The sequence below is a fragment of the Phodopus roborovskii genome, unplaced genomic scaffold (assembly GCF_943737965.1).
Source record: "Phodopus roborovskii unplaced genomic scaffold, PHOROB, whole genome shotgun sequence".
Lineage (NCBI taxonomy): Eukaryota > Metazoa > Chordata > Mammalia > Rodentia > Cricetidae > Phodopus > Phodopus roborovskii.
This window is the reverse complement of record NW_026126612.1, coordinates 47,508-75,328: the sequence shown is the minus strand read 5'-3', so window position 1 is coordinate 75,328 and position 27,821 is coordinate 47,508. Positions and strand designations below refer to the sequence as shown.

Genomic DNA, 27,821 nt, shown 5'->3' with positions numbered 1-27,821 from the left:
TTGTATAGGAAATATGCTTCTTTCATTCAATAAATATTTAATAAGTACCTACTATTGCAAAGGGCTTATAGCTCAACTGAGGGAAAAACATTGAAAAAGACAGACGCAACGGAAGAAGAACAAAAGAACAGAAGGAGGAAAGCCTTAGTAACCGGGTGGGGGTGCCCATTATTACCTAATCATAAGAGCTCTGGTAAGGACCAATGGAATCAGAGGACTGCAATTCAGAAAGGACAAGTGGAGGAAACCTTGCTGGGAAGAGCACCACAGACTTGAGGGTGATGAGTGTCAGCATACCAACATTAGCAGGAGCTTCCCGGAAAGCGGGAAGAGCACGTGAGCATAAGAACAAACACTGGCCTGGTAGAAGGGCAACGCAAGGCCAGTGCTTTTAGAACCAGTGAGAGTCCCAGCATGGGGAAAGGTGGGAGGGGCCAGCCAACTGGAAGTACCAATGAAGTCCCCTGAGATGAGGCTATGGCAATGGCGGGAGGATGGAGCCTGAGATTCCGTCTGAGGTGATCCTGAATGAGATCCTGATTGGGCTGAAGGGATTGGCTGACAGACTGTCAAGCATGACTCTGCTTTGAAGAGGTAGATGTCATCCACCAAGACCTGCAAAGCTGACTGAAAGCTGGTAGCTTTGGATTATGAAATATAAGTGAATTGACTTGGAGCTGTCCTCTTCGGTTAGAAAATTCAACACAAGTCACCCAAATCATCAGGAAGACAATGGAATTCTCATTTGTGGAATCGGTAAAATAGTACACAGTATAGAACAGTGCTGGTCAATAGAGCTTTCTCTAGGAATGGAAATCTGCTTAACTGCTGTCCACTAAGTTGGCCTCCAGCCATGTGTGGCTACCGACACATAACTGTGGCTTGTGGAAACAGAGGAGCCAAAAATTAGATTCATTTATCTTTAGTAAATTTAAATTGAAACTTGGTTAAGGCACATGTGCTCACTATATTTGATAGTACTGATTAACAGTATCAAGAAGGAACCTATCATGATGGCCCAGGCCTCTAATTCTAGCATTTAGGAAGCTGAGGCAGGAGGATTAAGAGTTTGAAGGCATCCTGGGCTACATAATGAGACATTATCTTAAAAATAAAACAAATCACCAGACTTGCTAGGGCACACCTTTAATTACAGCACTCCAGAAGCAGTGGCAGGTGAATCTCTGTGAGATCGAGACCAGCCTGGCCTATAGAGGGAGTTCCAGGACAGCCCTGGCTACACAGTGAAACCCTGTCTAGAAAAACAAAACACACACACACACACACACACACACACACACACACACACACAAAACCCAACAGATAGAGGGTGGACAGGTCACTCAGCAGTTCTCTGTAGCCATGAAGACCAGAGTTCAGAACCCAGCACCCAAGAGACACAAATACTGATAACCCCAGTTCTGAGTAGGGGAGGGTAGTGAGCTCACTTAAGTTCTCTAATTAAAAGCAAGTTTCAGGTATATGAAGAGACCCTTCCTGGGCAGAAATAGGTAGAAAATGGTGGAAGATGACACCCGGCAATACTCTTGGCTCTCATACGAATGAACAAAAGAAAAGGTGTGCACACGAGCACATGCATGTGCTTATACTCACAAACACACATAAAACATTTTAGGGCACTGGAGATGGCTCAGTAGTTAACAGAGGGTATTGCTCTTGCAAAGGGCCCACTTGTAACTCCAGCTCATGCATGCCCATGCATACACACACACACACACACACACACAATTTTAAAACAACAAAATTGAATCTTAAATAAATTAATTTTTGAAGTGGTACAGATTACCAATGATAACAAAAATATTGATAGGAAATAGGCAGCTGGTGAATACTGTGCATAATGCATGAAATTATTCTCAGTTTCATCGCTCTGTGACAATAACACTTGAGAAATTATGGTGTATAGATTCAACACAAAGTTAGAGGATATTATGCTTCTATCTAAGCTTTGGTACATATTTTCATGGAACTCAGCACAGCACAAATAACACATGATCGTAAAAGGGTCCCTTTCTTAATATCACCTCTGTGTATACTAGAATTCCTAGATTGTGTAGCCTCACTGCCTTAGCTAAATCCTCTTTATCTCAGGAACTATACAAACATTGGGCTTTGTTCTGTGAGATCCAGATGTAATGTTGTACCATTCCTCTCAGGAGGGAAAAAATACACTAAACATTCCCTAGGCTCAGCTCTGTTCCTTAATTGAATTAAACCATTGTTCTGTCAGGGTCATAGACTATAAGGTTACAGAGAATATTCACCAGTTATCTATTGATATACCTTCAAAACAAGCCACTACCAATGGTTGCACTTTTAAATAACAATAATTTATTTAGTTTGTGAATCTGGGGGTCCCCTAGGAGGTTTTTCTGCTCTTGGCTGGACATGGCTCATCTCTCAGGGCTGGAGTAATCTGGGGACTGGAAGATCTCAGAGATATTCCCCAAGAACTTGCCTCCTTCTGATTCATGTTTTTTCTGGAGGTGAGCTCTAATGTTTTCACAGCACAGAAACAGGGTTCTGAGAAGCAGATGAGAGTAGGCTAAGGCCATGGACGCTTGGACTGGGGACTAATAAATTGAATGTTAATTGAGATTTAAGAAGTAGGGAAAAATTGGGTGTGGTGAGTCCCTGCTAAAATCTAGTGTGAGTTCTAAGCCAGCCTGTTTCAAAGAGCAAATGCAGAGGAGGGGTGGACAGACATAATATTTTCCTCAACCCTGATTGACAGTCATTTTCTTGGTTGATCTTCAGGATTGTAATTTGCCACTGGGGCCAAACTTCCAAAGGGAAAAAGGAAAGTTAAACCTTAGGACACCATGGATGAAAATAAATTAGAACCTATCTCAGCTAATAGACACACAATAATATGTCTTTGATCTGTCTTGTATGATAAGTAAATCCAAAGTTGGAACATCTACATAACAGTAAAATTAATAATAAAGCAAACGTATCATAAAATGAAGTACAGTCTGAAAACTAATGGTAGTCTCAAAGCTACTGTGGTACAACTCTGCATGCCAGGACTCTTGGAATGCTATCTTACCAGATACCTTATTCTGTTTTCTGCTACTGTAACTGGTGAAAATTACTAATAAGGGATGTTCAGCTTTTCAGGATTCTAGAGGCTGGAAGTCTACAAGTGAAGGGCTACATCATCCTGCTCATGGTGTAAGGAATAAGCAGGCTGGGAGACAGAATGGGGACAGCCCTATAGCATTTTATCAACATTCCCCTATTGCAATATTGGCAATAACACCCTTCGTATGGTCTCTTGACGATTCAGTTTCTAAAGATTGAGTTTATTAATGCTGTCAATTCCAATTAAATATCAATGTGTGTTTTGAGGAAACATATTGACTAGCCATCAATATCATAGAAGCCATGAATTGGTGGACATAACCACAAAATTATCTCATTCTACCATAGACAACAGACAAATACAAGTATACACTAAATTAAAAAGCATTGTTCCCATTTGCTTCCAATTGGAAGACCAAATGGAGTCTATTTAAAAAGAGGCTGAGGACACAGTACGTTTGGTAAACTTAAGCTCTTAATTAACACACTGCCCAACCACAAAATTATATATGTGTTTCTAAGAGATCCCAAGCTACCATGCGTTTAGGCTGGTAATTACATGTTTAGGAATCTATTATAAGGGAACACTCTAAAAATAGTAACAGCAACAGTCAAGAAAAACCCTCTGTCTCATATTCATTATTTTTTAATAAGGAAAATTGGAAGCATCCTAAGTGTCCAACAATAAGATAAGAATGGCTAAGTAATTATAGTGCTTTTATGGGAAAGAATACTACAGAGCTATTGAACGGGGACTATAAAGCCAAACTGTAATATCAAAAACATGGGAAGTATAATCCTCCCGAATGTGAGATACTGAATTACACACACGCTGTGATTATCACAACGCAATCAAAATGGAAAAACACCAGAGAGTGTCTCATGCAGTGCTGGTAGGAGTTGACTTTTGAAACATTTTATTTTCAAAAAGCCTGAGAACTACCCATGTCTACAGAGTGAACTTCTGGAAGTTAATTCCACTTCTGGAAGCAAAACTTCAAGAAAAAAAAATTCTAGAATGGAAAGGCATGGGTTAGAAAGATTTTCTTGTTACCTCGTTGCAGCATCTTGCTTAATGTTGATGGTCTAGAATTAATAGGATGAGAAAGGACTAAATGATACATTACCTATGTGCAAAATGTTATGTAACCATTGAAATTTTGATAGGAAAAAAAGAATCCATAAATAAAAGCAGCAGTTGCATTTAAGAGGTAATATGTAATATACCAAATATATGACTTAAAATTACATGAAAAGATGAAAATACTCCAAAAATTTATCAGTAATTAATTGTGGGTAAGTAAATTGCATTACAAGCGTTTTTCCTTTTATTTTCTTTTTCTCTTTTCTTTTTTGAGACAGGGTCTTACTGTGTAGCTTCTACTGCTTTGGAATTCACTATAAAATTATGTAGACCAGACTGGCTTCAAACTCCAGAGATCCACCTGTTTCTAACTCCTGGGTGTTGGGATTAATGGGTGTGTGCCACCACACCTGTCACTGCAATGCTTTTAAAATCAGAAAAAAAATACATTAGCATTTCAATAGTAATGCAAAGAAAATGTCTTTTAACGATGTGTACAGGAGATTAAGGATTGATTATATTGATTTTTTGTCTGTTTTTCATACTTTTGGATAGAATTATGTTAAATTTACAACTTCAAGAAGCGCATTTCTGTAATGGTCAGTATCACTGTCTTTCTCTGGTCAATTACGACACTTGGCACTAGAACTTAGCATTGTGTAAGTACAGTCAACCCCAACCTACACTCAACCAAATGTGAAACAACTCGAGGGACATTGCATCAGTAATATGTACAGACTTCCTCCTTGCCATTATCCTTAACCTATGTCGTAGAATGTACACTGTCTCCAACATTACAGCTGACCTGGAGATTTGATACTCATAAACAAGAGGATATGCTTATTTTATATTCAACTTTTATTCTAGCTTATGCAAAAGACCTGACTACCCTTAGGTTTTGGTGTCTGTAAAAGAAGATTGTCTTAGAACCAATCCCTTGAAGTCATTCCAGTTTGCAGTATTTCCTTGCAAAGAAACTCAAATTATCTTATTAAATTTGCTAAGCATCTGTGTGAAGTAGATACTATTATCATGTTACAGTTGTTGGACCTGAGACTCAGAGGTTAAGGAAGGGCATCCATCAGCTAAGAGAAATGTAAATGAGTCAGTGAGGCATCTACAGGTACTTTCTAGCTCAGAGCGTCTTCAGCAAGAATCCCAGGGACCTGTCCAGTGTTTTCTTGTTAGGAAAGATAAAGTGCTGTTCCAGTGCAAACATGATACAAATCCCTTCAGTAGGTAAGCTGAATGCTACAAGAGAATGACTGGTTTACATAATGCGACTCTTTCCACTGTCCTCACAATGATTAAAATTTTAGGAGGTACACTATGTCAGTTTGTGCTTTTCCAACACATCTCCAAATCCCCTGATGGCGTCGACTAATTAGACAGCGATATGGACTTTGCATAAAGCACTTTTTAATTAGTCTTAGTGATTTCCAAATCACTCAGCCTTGGCTTAGTACCCTCAGTGTCCAAATCAGCAATCTAATGAATGTAAACTCTATTTACATAGCAAAATCTGAAATGATGCTTAATAAAGGTTTCTATGGAAACTAACAGCAGTTTCATACCCCCCCCAAAATAAATAAATGACAGACAATGTATAAAATGAATGACAGAAATGTAGCTATCAATAATCTGGAAAGGTTAACAGGTTAATTCCTCTTCTTTATGCTAATGCTAATTTTCATAAGTATGTCTGCATTTTTATTATAGGACTATGGAGCTCATTTGATATGCGTGACTCTCAAGATGCATAAAAATAATACAGAAAGTAAAAGTTTATCTTTGTCAATAATATCATGTCATAGAAATATGAAGATTAAATCTTAAATGCAAATTTACATGAATGTATCATGGAGATACAAACGCAGAACTGTCAAGTGTAAATTTCTAGGGTTTTTGCAGCAAAAAAGAACAATGCATTTTGTTGAGTTCATTCTGAATGGAAATTTAAAGCCTTTTGCCTTCCTTTGGTCTCAGAGCACAGAGAAATGTTTTCTGAACGTTTCCTTGGAATGAAGTGCAAACAAATATTTATGAATAGTGGCGTACCCCTCTTCCAAACAGCACAGTCAAGAACAGTGCATGGCTATGTAAGGTGTTGCTCAAGTGTTCACCTTGGCAGGGACATGTCCTGTCACAATTGAGAACTTTATATATTATTGTGCACGGCTGCAGAGATCTAATTGTGTTGCGGGGGCCCAGGTTATAGAATTCTTTCCAAGAGGTCCTTTCATAAAACATAGTGACCTTGAAAAACCACTAATTGACCTGAAATTTGTCTGAAGTCAACCTCATAATCTTCCAAACATATTTTCCCATTGGGTCACAAGTAGGGATCCTACAGCAACGGAGCAAGTTCTTCTTGGCCTATTCAAGTTACCCAATGCTAGTCTATCCCTCATCCCACGTTAGCTTCTACTTAATACGGTTTATTATTCTACAATTTTATACAGGCATATAATGCACTCTGTTTACTCGTTTCATCCTATCGCCCTCCTGCCCTGTCAGCTCTCACTCACCCTCACACATGACCCCTTTCTATGTACATGACTGTTTGCGAGTTAGTGATGAACTTGGAGAAACATACGCATGTCTGTAACCCATTAGTCATAAAAGGTGATGATTGGCTATGATGCTTTTTTTTAAACTCTATTTCTTCTTTGTCATTTTTATTTATTTGTCTATTTGTCTTAGTTGGGGTTTCTATTCCAGTGAAGGGACACCTCGACCATGACAACTATTATAAAGAAAAACATTTCCTTAATCCTGGCTTAAAGTTTCAGAGGTTTAGTCCATTATCATCATGGAGGGAACCATGGAGGAACTCAAACAAGAGCTAGAGAAGGAACTGAGGATTCTATGTTTGGATCAGCAGGCAGCAGGAAGAGGATGCCACAAAGTCTGTCCCCAGTGACACTTCCTCCAACAAGGCCACACCTACTCCAACAAGACCACTCCTCCTGATAGTGTCCCTCACTATGAGCTTATGGGGACCCTTTTTATTCAAACTGCCACACAATTATTATTTATTTACAGGACTGGGGAAGAACCCAGGCAAGAGCTTTACTGATGAACTGTACTCACACACACCGCAGCCAATACTAGAATTTGGCAAGAGCCATAAATATATTTGTTGACTAGGTGAATATTTCACTTAGTAAACCATTTACACGTTTATAAACGAAAATGCCATCTCATGTAGTCTAGCCTGTGTTCTGAACAATTTAGACAGGTAGGAGTTCTATGATTAAAAGCCACGGCTGTTCTCCTAAAGATCTGTGGAAAGATCTGTGGCTAGTATATATTCCTAGTCTCAGACAGCTGCACACAGGAAAGCTTTCCCATAGACGGTCAGGTGTGCTGATTCTCGCCAGAGGAATTTTTAATGTCTTCTACCTGTTTGTCTTTGAGAAAATTAACATGAGCTAAAGTCCTAATTTCAGACATCATTAGAAGTGTCTGAAGATGTAGCTCAGTGATAAAGTGCTTGCCTAACATGCTTAAGGCCCTGGCTTTAACTGTTGGCCATCCTAAAAAATAAGAAGTAAATAAGAGGCAATGGTTCTTTCAGAGCAGGATGGATTGTTGGGTGCTGGCACGTTTGTTATTCCCCCCCCTCTTATTTTTAATTTCAGTAAGGTAATACAATTGTGCATTGTACAACCCTTCCTCTTTTCCTCAGCACAACTGTTTTTGGGATCATCATTACCTTGTGTATTTTAACAATTACTCTCTTTGCTGAGTGTTCCTTTACATATGTTTATAATCATCATGTATCTATCCACCTGGTAATGAAACTTCGAGTTGTTCGTAACTTCAGGCTCTTTTATACCTGGATATACATGTATAGTCCTGGGCATATGCTTTCATTTTCTTGGATGAATTCTTAGGAACAGAAAAGCTATGGTCTTGAGAGATAGCTCAGAAGGTAAAGGCTCTGGCTACACAAGTCAGACAACCTAAGTTCCATGTTAAAGGCGGAAGGAAAGAATCAACTCTACGAAGTTTGTCCTCTGTTTCCACACATGCACCATGGCATGCATTCCCACATACATATGCAGAATAGTAACAAGTAGAAAGGATCCTAAATATTAATGCCTGAACTTTGGGAGAACATTCCATGTGGAGGGCTACTCCCCTAATCTAGAGGCAGGAGGGAGAACCTAGTCCCTACTCCAAATGGCTTGACAGATTCTGTTGACCCCTCCTGGGAGGCATCATTCTCCCTGTGGATGGGGAGATGGGATGGGAGGGTGGCCGGGGGGGGGCATGGGATGGAGGGAGAGGGAACTGGAATCGATATGTAAAATAAGAAAAATAAATAAATAATTGCCATACCTACAAATATATTAATACCTGGAATGGTTAGATTAAATGGTGGGTGTATCTTTGGCCCTCCTCCCTGTGGCAGGGATGGGGGACTGAGCAAAGAAAGCCTCACAGGATTTTAGATGGGAAGACATGTGGCTTGTGAGTATTTAAGAACCAGTGATGCTTCCCAATTTCTCCTTGCATACTTCCACTCTTTCATTATTTTTGCTATATGGAGACTGCTGTTAAGGGCGAGGGGATCGTTTATGTCCGCATTATAAACAAACTCTGTAAACACAAGAGCCATCTAACATGATATTTTATGGACTACTGTGAAATTAAGATCTGTCCTAAATAGATCCCACAGCAGTAGAGTCCCCAGTAAGTGTTTTCTGAAAGCAGATCCGATACCATGGGTTGCGTTTCTGCTCTGAGGAGTGGGATGTGGCTCCCACCAGTAAGATCTATGGTGTAACCTTTCCCTCTACATCACAGTAAACTAGTGGAGCATCGTTCTACACATCCAGGAGCTGTTCTTCAAACTCACCCCGCTACACTTTGAGTATGGCATTTCTTCCGCAGAATACTGAAGTTGAGACACACATCCACTGATGGTGCTGTTTTAGGAGGCTATGGAGCCTTTTGGATGTGGAGTCTAAGGGGAAGATTTAGAGTCGTGGGAGGAGGGATTGGATGATATAGCCTGGTCCCAGGTCTTCGGCTTCATCTCTGGTCAAGCTACTTAACATTTCAAAAATAACACAAAACCTGGACATTTCTAGTATTGTCCAAAGCTGAATGTCTGCTAGTGTTTTTTGGTTCTGGCTGTGGTCTCCAAGTTAGTTCGTAAGAGCTTCACCATCCTGAATGCTGAGCTGGCCTCTTCTGTTGCTCATGTTCATTTATCGGTAGGCTTGTTCTGTACAGGGGTATGGATATTCCCATCTAGTAAGTCACAGCCAAACATCATGCTTGTAGTGGTATCTACCTCTGCACCTGTAGCCCTTACTGGCTAAAAGGAAAAGGATTGTGGCTCAGAAGCCCTTTTTTCAAATCACGGAGAGCATCTTGGGTGGCAGGGTCAGCATCCTTGGAGCGGGAGCCTACAACAGTCACTTGTTTCCTGTGTAAGTTATTTTCCCCAAACAAACTCCATTTTGCTCATACTGAGTCTGGCGAATCCTGATTTCCATGCCCTGAGGATGGGATATAGGTAGATAAACATGTCTTCTTGTGAACTAACTTTAGCTATTATTAGCTATAGATAACTTAAATTGTTAGATTCTTGTATGTTGACTGTATAGTCTTCTTTCTGTTTATGATGTTTTGCACACAAATGTAAAGCTATCTGAATGTATATACATTTTGTATATTGATACAGCTTAGGATATTTTATCATTCTGCACTTTACAGTTCTACTCTAGTCAGGACATTTCAGTTCCATCTTGGTTACTGAGAATTATATGTATGTACATAGTTATGTACATTTTTGAAGTCATTGTCCTTGCTAAATTATTTCCGGAAGCTTCAGCCATTGAGCAACTATGTTTCTGAGAATTACAGATTTTAGTTACCCCTGTTTCTCAACCTATGAGATTAGTCAGACATAGATATTTGGTCTTCAAATACTTCAAAGACCTGCAGAATTTGGCATTTAAATGTTTTAATATTAGTACTCAGTTGACATGAGACACTATTGCTCCTGACAGCACCAAGGTGTTCCCAAGAGTATGTTGGACACCGATGACACTCCATTTGGACTTCATTCTCTCCTAGGCTAATGGCCTCTTGGGCAAAGAACTGGCCCCAACTCGACCACTGACTTTGGACATGCTGAACCTTGCCAAGTCAAGCTAAGACAGTCTTTCAACCTCCCTGCTTCTGTGTTAGTCAGTCAGATTAAGTCAAACCTGGCTGCCCCTACACTGCTGTGAGACTTTAGGTGACTGTCCAGGTAGCCTGCTGTTCCTGTCTTCACCTGCACCTCTGGAAGTCACTCACCTGCACTTCCTGCCCACCCTAGAATTGTTATCTTCCTTCTTAGGTCTTTGATGAGGCTGAAGATTAGACTGTCACAGTTATTATCCTCTCTTCCTAGATAGAAATGTTAGGTATAAGACTTAAGCTTTCCAGTTTAGGACAACTTCGTAGTAATCTCTGTTGTGCCTTCACTCTAGAACTGGATATGTAGTTCTTGCCAATTGATCTGTGTTGCTTCACTGGCATTAGGTCTTAAATTGTGTATATTTTTACCTTTCCTTCTCCTAGAGCATACTTGATATTTGCCATCATTGTATACAGTTTTGTATCAAGCCAAAATCATCTTCTTTAGACTAAAGGGGGAATCTCACTGATATCAACCCATCCAAGCTTCTCTATGTCAGTGGTTCTCAACCTAGGGGCCACTGCCCTTCTGTGTGGTGGAATGACCCTTTCACAGGGCTCACTTATGACCATCAGGAAACACAGATGTTTATATTACAATTCATAACCATAACAAAATTAGGATTCTGGAATAGTAATGAAAATAATTTTATTTTGGGGGTCATCAGAACATGAGGAATTTTACTAAAGGGTCACAGCATTAGGAAGCTTGAGACCACTGCTCTATGCCCATACTGGATAATTAGTAGAGATGGTAATTATTCTGTAATATTAATATAAAAATCCACAACAAATGCAGTGGCGTAAACAGCACAGACATATTACATCAAATGTTGTTGGCCTAGAAACCTGAGAAGAATCTCACTGATCTAAAAGAAAATTGTCAGAAGGCACACATTCTGTGATGAAATGCCCAGATGGGAATCTGGCCTGTGCTTTCTCTGGAAGCCACCTGCATTGCTGGGCTCACAGCCCTGTTTCACATTCGAAGAGGAATATCGTGTTCCTCTGAATTTCTTCCTCAACCACACCTGTCTCTGACCACGGACAGGGAAGGCTTTCCACTGTTAAGATGAAACAGAGCTCATCCAGATAATTCAGGACAGCCACACCATCTCAAGAGCAGACTAATTGTGTTATTCTAAAGTTCCTCTCACCGTGAAATAGAATTTCTCTGCACATTCCGCAATGAGGATGTGGCATCTTTGAAGAAGGACCTTTGTTTTATTCTAGATGTCTAGACAGTCTGTCTAGACAGAGCAAGGATTAGACTCTCTAAACCATCTGTTTGTTGTTAGGGCTTCAACCCAAGGCCTTCTGCACCTTCAGCTAATTGCACTAATCTGCACTTGGCCTTCCAGTTTCTTTCTATTGGCTACTTTTTAAAGTTTCCCTGGAATGGTAGTCCTGCCTTTGTTCCCAAAAGATGAGAGTGGGTGTGATGTAGAAGAGGTTGGGATTGAGGCTTTTAAAATCACACAATAAAAGTTAAACTGTATTACCAATTGAAGATGTGTGTGACTGGAGGCTAATCTCCAGATGGTTCCTTACTTTCCACCATCCTCTTCGGCCTCACCCGTTACCAGCTGTTCCTTCAGTGTGGATGTCTTACTTTTGTTTTTGGTCCCCAGCAGGTAGGGAACACAGAAGAATTTTAAATCCTGAGGTTCCACTGTCATTTTTAGGTTCCTAGTATTCTTAGGAAAATTGTATAAGTATGTAGTTTCTTTTTAACTAGTTTATCAGTCATGACACATGCCAATGGGCATGCCTAAAATTCCTTGTAGACTTAACTTTAGGTTCATTGAGCCTAATTTTTAATGAATGTCACAGGTTCATTTTATTCTTGCCAATTAATTCCTCTCAAAGATTTATCAATGTCAAATTATTTCTTTGTAACAAAAAAAAATGTGTTTTATTTTCCTTACTCCTAGCCATAAATTTGAATGCTTATTGACTTTGGGGAGAGGGTTTCTTATGTGTAGCACAAATAGAGATGAAAATCAATTTCACAGTCATCCTTGCATATTTAACCTTCCCAGTTCTTTGCCTAAACATGCAGGCTCATTTTACAATGTGTCTGGTGTCAAGCTGGAGCATGTGACAATGTTGCAGCTCTTTACCATTTCAGATCGGAGCCCTTTCAGACCCTGCTCACAGCTTATCAGCAACTTGTTCCTATATGCCTTACTTTTTACACTCCCTGGTTGGCTGCACTGTTACAGTATGTGGGATGCCCCTCTGTATGCTGTGAAGATACTTTATTACTATTGGTCAATAAAGAAGCTGATTTGACTAACGGCCAGGCCAAACAGAGCCAGGTGGGAAATCCAAACAGAGATATGGAGAGAAGGAAGGCAGAGTCCGGGAGTAGCCACATAGCCACCAAAGGGGTAAGATGCCAAAACATTGCCGGTAAGCCATAGCCATGTGGTAACACACAGGTTAGAAGGATTTGGGTTAATTTATTTTGTGTGCCTGAGTCACTGGCCAAACAATATAATTAATAATAAGCCTCTGAGTGTCTATTAGGGAACTGGCGGCCGGGAGGGAAACCTCCATTTACAGTATATCTCCCACATTTAGTGCCAAATCCTGAATTAGTCCAGTAGGCTTATATAGCATATACTGCAATAATAAATTACTCTTAATATCTTAGAATAATAATGTTTCACACATGCTGTGCATTCATTATGTATTGTCTACAAAATATCTTCTGTGGCGATTTGTGTTCTCTACAAAATATCTTCTGTGCAATTTGTGTTCATGATGCTAAACAGAGAAAGCTTCCATCTGGGATCTTGATAGTCTTGATAATGAGAAAAGAGCATGACCAATTGTGCTAAAAACTATGCCATGTCCACTAAAACTTCACTGACCAACGTGAAGCAAGTAGAGAGAGTCTCGCTCCTGGGAGGAGAACCTACATTAATAAGTAAAACCGCAACTTATTCAGATATTGCTGGGATTAGTGTAATAGTTCTTTATTTCAAAGCTAGTGTATGCAATACATGATTACATGTATTTTTTTTTTCAGAATTTTGAGCTTAACTAAACACTTACACAGCAAAATCACTGTATGGAAATGTGTTTAGAAATTCTTTGAAAAAGACTCTGGAATTTCCTTTTTCCTTCATGGAGATCCTTTATATTAGTTGTTTAAGGCAGTAGACAACAGAGTCAGAATTCTCAGAATCAGACGGATTTGTCAACAATGTATCCTTTCCTTTCCAGTCATGGTAAGAACTAAGCAGTCATCAGCTAAAACTGTACTGAGCACTCAAGTTTTCACTACTGACATTTTCTTTCCTTAAAGGCTTTGAGAAAATCTAGAGTATTCTTCTATCTTCTCAGAAGAACATGAAGAAAGGGCTTCCCAACAAAGCAAATTACCTGTATGGAGATGTTCCACCGACAATGATTGATAAAAATATAATAATATCTTTTAGGCATGAGAGACTCACTCCTCTCTACATGAGAGCTTTGGGAAGGAAACGTACACACACATTCTGATGATTCAGTACAGAAGTTGTTTAATATCTCTTTCCCTCAATCCCTCTTCATAGGTTTTTATTCTTGTCATATCATAGCAGTAAAATAAGCTCAGCCCCATTTCAAGGAATTGTCATACTCTTGAGAAGGCAGGACATCTTTTTCAAACTTCATTTTACCTAAGAAAAATACTATAATCTTGAAAAGGCTACTTCTGTAGGTCTTATTTATACGTCCTTGAGTCTGATAAGGTTGGGGAAGCAAAAGTATGGGACCTTAGGTAAATGCCATGTCATTGGCTTAGTGTGAGTTCTCCCAATTCTACCTCTCTCCACTTTTGAACCACTTAGTACCATCTGTTACATACCCGCATCTTTGATCTTTCCCTAAGGAAAATCTGAATACTCTTCAGCCAGTGACAGACTTCTCTCTTGGACCCCATTTTGCTTAAACTTGCAATGGTTCTCAACGTGTGGGTCATGACCCATTTGGGGGTCAAAGGAGTCTTTAATAGGGATGGTCTAAGACCATTAGAAAACACAGATATTTGTTACGATTTGTAACAGTAGCAAAATCACGGTTAGTATTAATACAGTGACAAAAGTAATTTTACAGTGGGGGTCACCACAACATGAGGGCCTGTATTGATGGATGGCAGCATTAGGGAGGTTAAGAACCATGGCTTAAAGGTTATGAATGTATGCGTTTACCTACCCTCAATAGCACTATGAACTCATGAGTCGAGTTTGGGACTCTAAGGACTGAACTCAAACTTTCTGTGGGTTTTAGGGGTCCCAAGTGGTTAGGATGCTATGATGATCCTCCTTTGGGTGGACATGTAGTGCTGTGAAGTGAGGACACTGGATTAGCAATGCCAGGAATCTGGTGAATTGGAGAGAGTAGTCAAAGACGGGTAAAGAAAGTGGGTACCCGAGAAGACCGGGGTAAAAGCAAATAAACGATAACTCCAGATGAACAAAACAGGCAGGCGCAAGTTTCTTGAATAGCAGGGAGTATGCCAAGTAGTCAGTGTGAAAGCAGCTGGAGGAGCCCTGGGCCTCCCCTCAGCTCCAGGCCAGATGAAAAGCAGGAAGATGCCCAGTGCATTGGTTATCATTTGTCCTGAATGGATGTTTTTTTACTGTCATTGACTTAGCAGACAAGAGAGGATGTTCCTCCAAACAACTGATTTCTTTTAGAAGGGCTTTTAATGGCTGTTTTCTGCTACTACTCCAATAACAACAGAAGTTGATGATCTTCCTGAACTTCCACCACTTAGCCAATTTGTTGTCCCTTATCCTACTTTATCTTGTAGATTCTGTTCTAAGCATCCAAAAGACCTATGTTATGACAATAATATGGCAGAATCCCTTAATTTAAACTTGGGTTTAAAGATGGCATCTACTGGGCTGGGCTATTTTGGTAGCACGTGCCTTTAATTTGAGCACTTAGGAGACTGGGGTGAGCGGATAGCTATTAGTTTGAGACCAGCCTAGTCTATGTAGCAAGTTCCAAACCAGTCAGACCTACATAGGAAAGCTCTATCTCTACAACAGCAACTACAAAACAGTAAATAAACAAAAAATGGCATTCCTTTTCAAATTATTTTTGTACATGTTCTCTCCAAGTATACAGACTGCATGATTTTTCTGCTAATACCCTCAATGGGGGTAGTCTGGTGAAAAAAAAATGCCTTTGAAGGATGGCCTTGAAGGTCAGCTGGCTGATCAGGAAAATTGGCTTGTAGATGATGCAATACCATGGAAATCAGAATGAAACACTCAACTGCCTTGGAGACAGCACACTCCCTAGTTATCATTTCAGCAATGAGTCCATTCTTACCTGACAAAGGAAAGTGCACTGTGCTTCCGATGGATCTCATGAAGTATGAAGTCCAGGTGTCTTTAGAACAGCCTTTTGTCTCCCTTCTGGGAAGGGTGTCTAAACATTCATATCCCATGCAGATTAGCTAATGAGGGATGCGCTAGATTTTTACCACTGCCTTAGCATGTTATGGCAGAGTCAGCTGGTCAAGATAACACCACCCTTTGTTATGTATTGGTTTTGTGGGTCACAAGGTGCAGCCCAGCATGGGACAGCTGAAGGTTTTTAGCATCCTATCAGACTGGGGAGGACTCTGTGCCCAGGTCATTTAGGTTATTGGCTGAATTCTGTACCTAGACTCTACAGTCCTGATATCTCGTTTGTTGCCGCCTGGTAGTCAGTAATAGTTCCTAGAGTTGATATATATATATATATATATATATATATATATATATATATATATATATATATATTTCATACGATAGACTGATAACATTCCCCTCCCGTGTCACATCTCTTAGGTGTACTTTGACCAACCTCCTCTGACTAAAAGCAGACATGCCTTTCCAGTTCTGTTGTCTCCAGCAGTATAGATTGAACCAATCTGAGTTGGTTATCTACTATAACCTTATCCATCTACTATAACCCTGATTTTAGGGTGTTATCTCTAATTATACCTGTAAAACCCTTGCCTGTGTAACATAATTCTCAAGATTCCAGGGGTTTCTTTGTAGACATCTATTGAAAATACAGCCCTTTTCCTTTGAAAATTTAAAAGCTATTATATGACTCCTTATCCATTTCCAGAGCACAGCGCTGCCCTAAAAGGCACTTTCCTATTCTGAAGAAATGGAGTAGGTGGCTGCTTTCTTCTGACATGGCTGGAGTATAATCCTTTATAGGGGCTCTTCTTGACACCGCTAACTCAATGTAATTTGCATAGGTGCTTGCTATTTGAATTCTAACTGTTTTTATTTAAATAACATATCTTTTGCCTATTTTATATATCAACCGTAGTTTCCCCTCCCTCCTCTCCTCCAGGTGTCCCCACCCCAACCCTACCCAGATTCCTGTCTATCCCCTTCCTCTTCTGCTCCTCCTCCATCTCCATTCAGAAAGGAGCAGGCATCCCACGGGCTTGAACAAAGTGTCAAGGCTAAGCAAGGTAATCCTGCATGGGGAACAAGTTTCCAAAATCCAGCTAAGCTTCCAGGACAGGTCCTGATCTAGTATGCTAGGAGCCTTATGAAGAGCCCAAACTACACAACCATCACACACACGGAGAGGGTTGGATTCTGCCTCAAGGTGGATAAATAACTCTTCTTCATTCGACCTCATCTTTACATAATGTTTGGGACCCTGGCCAGTGAAGGAGCTTAAAACAGATTTGGATGGTTGAGGAGATCGTTCAGTGGATACAATACTTGCCACAAACAAGAGGACTGGCATTTTGATCCCAATAACTCAAAAAAACTTAAACAAAAAGCCAAACATACCTGAAATGTATGGCGGTTACTTGTCCAGGGATCCTTGGGGTGAGCTGTCTAGCTAAACTAGCTAGAATCTGTGAGCTCCAGGTGCAGTGAAGGACCCTGTGAGACAAAACAAATCAACAACATGAGCTATGGGGGAAGACGCCTGGTGCCACCTCCCGGGGCATGTGCACATAACACACACACACACACACACACACACACACACACACACACGTGTATGCATACAGCTACTAACATTTATATACACACGAGCAACACACACACACACACACATATACACGTGTGTATGCATATAGCTACTAACATTTATATACACATGAGCACCACACACATACACACATACACACACACACATATACATGTGTGTATGCATACAGCTACTAACATTTATATATACACGAGCAATACACACATACACACACACGTGTGTATGCATACAGCTACTAACATTTATATACACACAAGCACCACACACACACACACACACACACATACACACACACACACGTGTGTATGCATACAGCTACTAACATTTATATACACATATATACATTATATACACATTTATATACACATATAACATTATATACACATGAGCACCACACACGCGCACACACACACACACACACACACACACACACACACACACGAATAAAAACCAGAATTAACCTCAAGTACCCAAGTAGAACTGACTGCATTTTCTAACAGTTGCATGGGAAAATGTAGATGCAGAATAGTTTGCTATCACCCGGTAAGCAAGCCTTTGTGTCTCTGGAAAAGAGGCCATTTCTGACGAGAGAAAGTGTTGTTTTTGAGAGGGGACTAATTCTTTGGTATATGGTGGAAGGATGGGCCTGGTATGCAAGGGGTCTCCTTCAGGACAGAAAGTAGGTGACAATTTTGTCTGTTTCATCCATAGTAACACATTTTCCTTCACCCAGCTCAGGAAAAGACTTTCTTTCTTGTTCAGTATTAATTTCCCTTAAATCGAGATAAATTGAGGAGAAGTAAGTCAGACATAATTATTTTAACATCCTTATTCTTTAGGCTGATTTTTCCTTCAGTCATTGGTTGCTAATTAGGATTTCTGTCAGGAAGTGAACAGTGACAGAGAGGTAGAAAGCAGTTAGAACTGAGCTTATTTATCAGTCCTATTGGAAGGTTTGGGGAAAGAGAAGGTGACAAGCAATGACCAGAAAGAGTGGAGCTCTTGGATCATCCATAGTAACTGGCAGGGTCTGAGCGTCAGGAACTAAGTGTCTCCCTTACCAATCTGTGGATGGCTTCTGACTTAGAATTCAGGATGGCCTGAACATAGAATTCAGACTGGAGATGTTAGAACCTTACCTTTAGCATTCTTGCTCATTTTACAAGATAACCCATATCTAAGTGGGCTTATCATGTACATATGGCCATGTAATACAGACACTAGGTAAATTGACTCATCGGGTATCTAGAAAACTAATCCTACTATCGTCCCTGATATGTGTGGGAAAGCTGTAGGGTTTGTAACTATCTTACAATTGCCATAGTCAATATAGATGCACTAAGAGCAGAATCAAAATCTTCTCTCTGTATGCAATTCTTATCAGCTTGTTATCTGGTGAAGTATGGAGTTGTTCAAGGTAGCAGGTGTAGTGTGTTGGATAGATACATAGGGTGGAATGCTCCTGATCTATCATTATCTGTATCTTCATAGGTTGTTATTAACGTGTCTTGATCCATTGTTTCCTAGTAATAAATCACCATCAGTCTCAGGCTTTTGTCTTGACAATCTCATTTTCTCCTTGTTCAGGACTATTTCATGTTCCTGGTGATGTAAAGACAGGACTTATTCTTGTGTGAGTTCCCATCTAAATAATTTCTCTTCATTTGAGAGTCCCTTTCCCTTTGAATTCAGGTAACATTTAATGAGAAAAAATTGCCCATTTCTTTGCTTTCCCATTGTTAAATGTGATTCTCATAGATGGAAGAGAGTGGTCTTGCAGATTCTATCTGTCTTCAGTTAGGAATAATTTAAGAGTGGAGTGCAAGATCTCTTTCACTGACTGACATTTTGCAAATGAAATCTGTGGCCTCTTGAACTTCATTATAACTTCATGAGTATTGGAAAACTTCAAGACTTGCCTGTGGTTTTGAAACTCATCCAGGAAGGACCTAATAGTGTTATAACTCATTCTTCTGCAATCCTCTTTCTTCTGCTTGGTTCAAAGCACCTGGCTCATTGTTTTTCTCTCACCAGTAATAGGCATGTGAATTGGTAAGTGGAAGACTTATAAGTAGGAGCCCAAAGTGTCAATGAAGTGACATAAACTAACAAAGACCACACAATGTGTCTTTGTGCTCCGAATTTCTCCCTGGGAAAATTGCATTCACTACCCAGGTATCATTTGTTTGCACTCCATTGTGCTAGCTATGTATTCAATATCAACTTCGGATTCAACCATCAATCTTAACTCCAATGCCCCTCTTCTTTCATGTCCGTGACCACATGACTTCTGCCAAGAAATTCTTCTTACTCCTCCTCCAGAATATGACTCTTGATCTCTGAAGTCTGTGGGACTTCCAAAGTGCTTTACACTATATAAAAGTAGTAAATCCTTTTGTTTTCAAAGGGGGTTTCCCTCTGAAGGTGCCCAGTAATCAGAATTTAATGAATGAACTCCAAAAAGGATGGTGATGATCGTAATTGAGAAATTCTGATGTGAGGAATCAAAGTTAAGGAAAGTGTTAGAGTGTCAAGCCCCTGGACCAAAGGTAGATGATTCTACACCATTCTCAGGTTGGATTTCCAAGGAAAAGCTGGAATCTGGATCCCTTGTCTAGTGAGTTATTGAAGTGTGTGTTCAAGAAGGAAAGAGGGAGACAAAGTTAAGTTGGGAAATAAACTAAGCAATTTCTCATCTGGAGAGAAACTTCCATGAGGCATGATCTGGAAGACAGGAAGTGGCACCTGTTGCTTATTATCATCAACATTTCTGCCATCTAGAATGTAGTTGGTAAAGGTGGCAGGGCAAGGGTCCAGGCATACACACTATAGCTCTACAGCTATCAGCCATCCTCTTTGGAACACTATACTCATATCTTTCTGTCTTTACCCTTTCTCTAGGCATGCTCAATTTTCTACTTTGATTGCAAAGCACAGTGTTACATTAATTCAGTCCCAATACATGTCTCTATACATTTTTCTATGCTTTAGTTCCTTCTCAATAATTTCGATAGTACCGCAATTTCTTTAAAAACCTGATTTGAATAATCCTTGACCATTACTTTAGAGAAAATTCTTGCTTTAGGACATGCCCATTACAACAGCGACTACTACTATCAGGTATGGGTGTCTGCATGATTCCTCCATTGCTTCTTGTTTCTAAGATCTTGACCCAGGCTTTCTCTTTTCTGTTTAACTTATTAATCTGGCCTTCTCCCTATTTCTAGCAGGGACTTCTGTCTGAAGGCACTGTTGTCTTGCAATCTCTGAGAATTTACACTATAAGGTACATCAGGGAGCCTGGGCAATACTCCCTGGGATCAGGGTTCTACTTTACTAGATTTGTTTGCCTGATGAAGAATCTCACTCCCCATCCTGATATGGTCCCTAATATCCCAGGTTTGTCTGGTGATACCCACATGGTGTTAGGGGTATTTCAGTACTCTATGCCTAGATATCCTTTAATTAAAAAGGAAAAGAAGATTGTAAAATTAAAAGCTGCTATAAACTGTGATCACACGTTTGGTAAACTAATAATGGGTTAACTCTTCGATAAAAGGATTTCTCTTGGGAGAAATGTTGATAAAGTAAGTAAACACCATAAACTGAATATGGAAATGGGTAAAAATATTAAGCCAGCTTTCTAGTTCCTGGGATTGCTGCCTGCACATGGCTTTGCCTTCTCAAGGAACTTGAGGTCTATGAGCTATGGCAGTTATCCAGATTCATTACTTCCAGCTACTTCCTGCCAAGAACTTTCTGTTTGGAAGATACAACTTAATGGTGTGCTTTGATAAATCAGAAACATTTCATGTTTATTGACAATAGGACTAACAAAAGAAAAAAATACCTACTCAAAAAATTCTACTTCTATTCACTACAAAGTAGTGAGGGAACAGTCAGGAGAATAAATATACTAGAAAAGAAAAGGATGTTACTCCTAATAACAAAAAAGGCAAAAAAAAAAAATAATCATTACCCATATATCAAATTGGCTGACACTATGTAAAACTATCGTATCTAGTGTTGGTTAAGATGTGATAAAGTGTTCAGCTGATGAGCATAAGAATGAAATTGTATTCCTAAAAGAAGAGAAACTAACAACAGTAGGCCAGCCCATCCTATCTGAGTTTTGAATATGAGCCTAAACTCTGACTGACAGGAGAATGTGAGCTTTACCTTCATAATTGGTCTTCCTTGGAACCCAGTGGGTATTTAAGACAGAAAATACTGTGATTGTGGGCATAATTAGTATAGTCATAGCAACCAGGTCCTTTCATAAGACAGTGTCTGAAGACAGGTGTCATAAAATGGCCTGAGTACTCTATGCTAAAGAAGCCAAGGGTTCTCCTTTACTTGCTGCCTAACACGTGAGGCTCTCTGACCCACTATGCAAAATTCAACAAATAAGGAACAGCCTTTGTTATTGTCATCTGCTCATTAAAACATAGGTTAACCATGCTTCACTCATATTCCCCATGGTGTTGGTTTAGTCTACATTTTACTGTTAAGGAACTTCTAATTTTGTTCCCGTCTTCACCACGTCCAGTACCTGTGCTTAATAACAGCCTCCATGAGGCTTTTTAGGAGTCTGCAGTGATTGGCTCTTTTCCTTCAAGCTGAACCTCCACTATTTTACCCTTTGTATGTACAAATAGCATTGAGTTAGACATATGCAGCTTGCTTCATGGCCCGCTGAATGAGCAGTTTTCAAAGCGACAATGCAATTGTTGCAGTATTAAATTCCTTTTTATCCTCTGTTGAATAACGTCAATGAATGATCTGACGTTGTCATTCTAATCTGATTCTAACTGCTATTAGACATTTCTATGACTTCACACACTGATAGATTTATTCCATCAGAGAAATGAGCATGTGTAAGTCCTGGACAATTCTGCTCCAATTATACTCGGTCCATGAACTTAAAATGGAATGTAAGTCTGCTTCGGCCCTTAAGGGATTTGAGGAGCACTCTTCCTTACCACTTAGACTGCAAGAATTGTCTGAACTTCCCTTTTCCACTTCTCCCCCATTGTTATACAGCTTCTCATTTCATCTCTACAGACGCAAAGAGTTCCTAATTTGACTAATACATTAACTAGACACTTCATTTTGCATTACAGTTTTATTCAGGAATCTCAAATGATAGCTTATAGTAATCATATTAGGCTTTATTGGAATGTCATGAAATGTGTTGTAGTCGCCATTAGTAATAAGCATACTCAGTCAGATCATCATCCTGTTCCTGAGCTGCCAGTCGTGCTGTGAAGAACAATTGAGATATATAGGAGTAACTATAAAAACACTCAGACTACACATACCAAGGCAGGCAGGGGCCACTCTGGCCCCCGCAGAGGTACATTTTTGCTCTTGCCACTATGGTTAGAGGAAGGGTTCTAGTTGATTTCCGGTCTCAAAATCAGCATCAGAATAGTTTTTCCTTTGTATCCAAGCTATTCTGAGCTCCTATCCCTGGCACTAGAAAAACACTAAACTTCAGGAATCCAGGACAGTAGAAAGAGCTACAGTAAGACAACACAGCCTGCATGTTGAACAGGTCTTTCCTCTTGAACTAATGCAGCTTGGAAAAAAAAAATGCACACTGTCCCAACTCCCAGGAGCAGTCACAAGCATGCCTGGTTATTGTCATTCTCTCGTAGGTAAGACCGAAGGAACTTTTGCAGCTTTCATGTTACAGGTTCTGTGAGCTTTCAGGGCAAAGCTGGGAAATCGATGCCAGGTTTGTCCTTAGAGAAGAGGCTTTTAATGGTTTTTCTATTGACCTCACTGCTAGTGAAACCCTGTCGTTGTTGATCAGTGTGGCACTGTCGTACTGGCCACCCTTTTCTCTGCTTTTCCTATCGCAAATATTCCTGAAGACAGAGTACACACGCCATGGTGCAAATTAATTCTGTAAAGCCCTTATTGTTGACAGCTGAGGATGCAAGTCATCTCTGCTTCCTGCGCTTTTGTTTGTAATTATGTAATGAGAAATCCGGGAAGTGGGGCTTTGCAAAGCCTTTTCTCCAACCTCAGCCACAGTGTTTAGACAGCTCAGCGTGTCTTTGTTAATGAGGTTTCCCTTTCCTTTGTAAGGTCACTTAGAGGATACTGCGAAGCATCAAATCCCCAAACTATACAGTGCCTCCAATACATGCACACAGCTGTTTAACTCAAGTCATATGCGGGAACACATTCATGGCAAGAGAGTTATGTTATCGGTGCAATCCACACCTGGAACTAGGGTGATGAGTTACTGGTCTCTGTTGTTTGTTGGTTCACACTCACTTTGTTATCACCCATCTTCATTTCTTGGTTTTGAAGTTTAATGGTCAGCTTACTTTTTCCTTTCTTTTTCTCATTCACCAGCCAACTTTATTTAGAGCAACAGACAATTTACACTCTGAGGGTTAAGAAGAATCACATGCGTAAAATGTGTAATCACAGGGACAAGCCACACGTGACAAAAAAAAAATGGCTTTCCATAGAGGCGTGTGAATAACAAGAGCTGAGGTAAACTCATGCCTGTCTGCTACCCTTGGGAAGAGGCCTGGGTTGAGAACAAGCCTGGGTTCTTAAGAAACTGAGGTCACAAGATTCACGTCTTGTTTTCTTACACGCATTCAGAATTTCCCTCATGTGACTCCATTTTTGGGCTGTGCTCTGACAATACTGAGCTTGCACAGTTGTGGAGAAAGAGTACTGTCTGAATGCATTCTGCCAGGTGATGGGACAGGCCAGCATAATGCCTGAACCCTTAATCACAGGGCATTTCAGAAATTAGCATTCCCACAAAGCACGTGAAAATAGTCTTATTTCTACAGACATATCATTGAGGCAAATCATGATAACCTCATCTTGGGATAAAATGTATAGAAGGTCTCTTAAGTTTCAGATTGTCTAAAAGACAGGACAAACTTCATTTGTACTCCAACCACTTGTTTATCACTACGGTGACAGATGTCACCTCTTTCCACATACTGCCAAGTGTAATGTTACTCTGTGGCAGCAACCAGACAGGAGAGAGAGAGAGGAACATGGTACTTAGATTGGACAGTTAGTTCTACAGTCAGACAGCCAGCCATTAATGTAACAACTACTACTATTGAGTTGTGTGACCCACATGACCTCTGATTTTTTCATCATTATGCGTAGGGGAAGTAATTCCATCCATTCCCTGTCTTGTGCTTCAGCTACTTTGCTTTTCTCGGGGCCCATGGCAATAGGAATGATGGCTTTTGCAGGAGGCATGTTGCCATTCTATTCACATCTATGCTTTTGCATTTTGGATCCAGGCATCCGGGGTTGTGATATATGAAGTGTTTCTTGACATAGATATCTGGTCTCTCATCTTTATCGAGTCAGATTTCTTGCTTGCTTGCTTGCTTGCTTGCTTGCTTGCTTGCTATTGGGCATTCTGGGTCCCAGGTAAGTGTAGCCTCTGTGAGGTCACTGGTATAGAGTGCTTAAGTGGATCACCTGGTGTCACAGAGGAACATAGACAGGTTAGAAGGCAAGGATGACAGTGGCCGCAGGAAAGAATGAGAGGAACCCTGGGTCTGCACCAAGAGGCTGAGTCCCCAGGGCGTGGAAATGGGGTGAAGGAAGGGGCTTCAGCCAGACCAAGATTAAGGCATCTGGTGAGATCTGGAATAAGAGGCCAGGACAGACAATGATGATCACCTCCCTGAATCCCAGCCTAGTGTGGCCTTTGGGGGTGCCTGGTAGACAGTGGTCCTATAAGGAAACACTGAAAGGTTTTCTGGGGTAAGAACTTGGGCGGGGTGGGGCAGGGGAGGCTGGGTATGCCAATGTCATTCATTCCATCAGTCCTTGTGAGGTGACTTAGATATTTTTTTAAACCACTTAAATCCCTGTCACAGAGCATTTGAGGATGCTATCTCTTATTACCTGATGCTAAATTGAGATATGATGCTAATTCTTAGGCTCTTAAGAAAAAGCTACTTGAAAAGCTGTGAGGAAAGTGTGATTGGCTCATGGAGCGGAGCATCCACCTTTCTCTATTGCTAACATCTTATAACGCAGCCTAACATTGGCCACAGTTAAGAACCAACATGGATGCATTATTAATTAAATATCAAACCTTAGATTTTGCCAACTTTTCCTTTCTCTCCCCCCCTCAGATTTCTATTGAAGATATTATAACTCATCTTTTCTTCCCTGTCTTTTTGAGTTCCCTTAGGTTGTGACAGCCCTCAAATGTCCTTTTGTATAATGACCTTGACAGTTTTTAGGAGTAGCAGTTGGGCTTAGCTAATATATGACGTATACCACTCTGTGACTGGTAGGAAACAACAACAAACAAACAACCCCTTCCCGAGAGTCTAGTACATACTGGGTTAGCACTGACATGGGTAAGGGTGTGATTGCCAAGCCTCTCTACTGTGGACCACTTACCTTTACAGCCTTTCTTATGCTGTAACCTTTGGAAGCAGGCCACTAACTTCATGAACACCAGAGGGTGGAGAGTCACATTGTGTCTGGCTAAAGGCAAAGTAGCTATCCACATATTTGCATTGGTCTTGTTTGGAAGAGTTGTATTTTCTCCTCACTAATCTTTATTTCTCCCCACTTATACTCGATTAGTGTGATCAGTTATGTCTTCGATCATATTCCCATACTCAACCGTTGATTTGATTGTCCACATTGCTTTGGCTTTGGCCACGGGAAGTCTCTTACTTGACTTCATTGTAGTTTTGAGAATATTTTCTTTTCACTTTTGGAGAACACAAAATCCCCAGGCTTGCAGCGTATTTACTGTCCCCTCCATATAACTCTTTTAAAAAGTACTTAAAGCTTTATGTTTGTTTTCTTTTACACATATTTGTGTTTTCTCTGCACATATGTCTATGTTCCATATGTATGCCTGATGCCTGTGGAAAGGAGTGTTGGATGTCATAGAACTTGAGTTACAGAGGATTGTGAGGCATGACTTGAATGTCGGGACTCAAAGGTCCTCTGGAAGAACGGCCACTGCTCTTAACCACTGAGTAATCCCCCAGTCCCACCTCTAAATCATTAATTGATTATCTCTTCCAAAGAGTGCTGCTGCTGGTGTGTGTGTGTGTGTGTGTGTGTGTGTGTGTGTGTGTGTGTGTTATATTAGAAACCAAGACCTGATTGCTGGGTGTGTGTGAAATTTGGGGTGTTTTTTCTTTAGTGTGCATAAATAGGAAATGTACATGCATGAAGCCACACATAGGGCTCAGTGGTTGAGTGCTTGCTGTTGCTTTTGCAGAGGAATAGGCTTTGGTTCCCAGCACTTATATCAGATAGCCCACAATCAACTGCATGGTCAGGTCTGGGGATGGGACATCCTCTTCTGATTTCTGCAGACAGTTACCATACACATACACATACACATACACATACACATACACATACACATACACATACATACATACACACACACACACACATACACATACACTCACACACTCACACACACATACACACACACTCACACACATACACACACACATACACACATACACACATACACATACACACACACACACACTTACACATACACATACACACATACACATACACACACACTTACACACACATACACATACACACATACACACACATACACATACACACACATACACACACACATACACACACACATACACACACACACACACAGACACAGACACAGAAACACACAGGAGCATATACATAAGGATTTTAAAGTATTTAAAACCACATATAGACATTTCTACATAAATTCATTAGCTTTTGGTAAATTCATGCTGACATCTCCAGGTTTGTTCTCATATTGAATGGCTTATAATAACTTTATTTTTTCCTTTTCTACAATCTCCTATTCCACCAGTGATATACCCTACTTATACCATTTGCCATTGATTTATTTATTTGTTTAACCTTGTTATACCCATGAGCAGCTATTTCAGATTTGTTAATGCATGTCCCATGAGAAGCAATTTCCTTCTACTAGAGTAGAATTATGCTTACACTCCCTTTCTGAGTATAATTTGAGCAGATTTGGATCAGCCCTGTGACCTCTCAAGGTGATCCTTCTTAGGGTAGAATTATATTTGGCTTTCTTGTTTCTGTAAATATTTTTCTCACAGCCTGAGCTGAGTGGTTGTTACATCCAAGTGGATTTGCATGGAGTCTAGACCTTGCATGCGTTTTATTGATAGTTTCTGGCTAACAGCTCTTCATCTATGTGTTCTTGACAATATTGATTTTAGAAGCTACTTTTTACATTTCTGTGACACTTATTGGCCAAATCGTACTAGCAATGTGATTTTATTATGCCCTTGGGAATCCCAAATTTGATTTGTTCAAGAGATGCTGTTGGGAGACATCACAGAAAAAGGAACATGGCTTTCATGAAATCTCAAGAGTTGTGATA

The 27,821-nt window shown here is 40.2% G+C and overlaps 1 protein-coding gene across 1 annotated transcript in view; it reads left to right on the top strand.

Moving 5' to 3' along the window:
- Nucleotides 1-27,821, top strand: part of LOC127237766 (metabotropic glutamate receptor 1-like) — a 66,750-nt gene that overhangs the window by 6,602 nt on the left and 32,327 nt on the right. Inside the window, 1 exon segment of the mRNA XM_051206150.1 lies at nucleotides 310-424. Within this exon segment, the coding sequence (XP_051062107.1) occupies nucleotides 310-424 (115 nt within the window).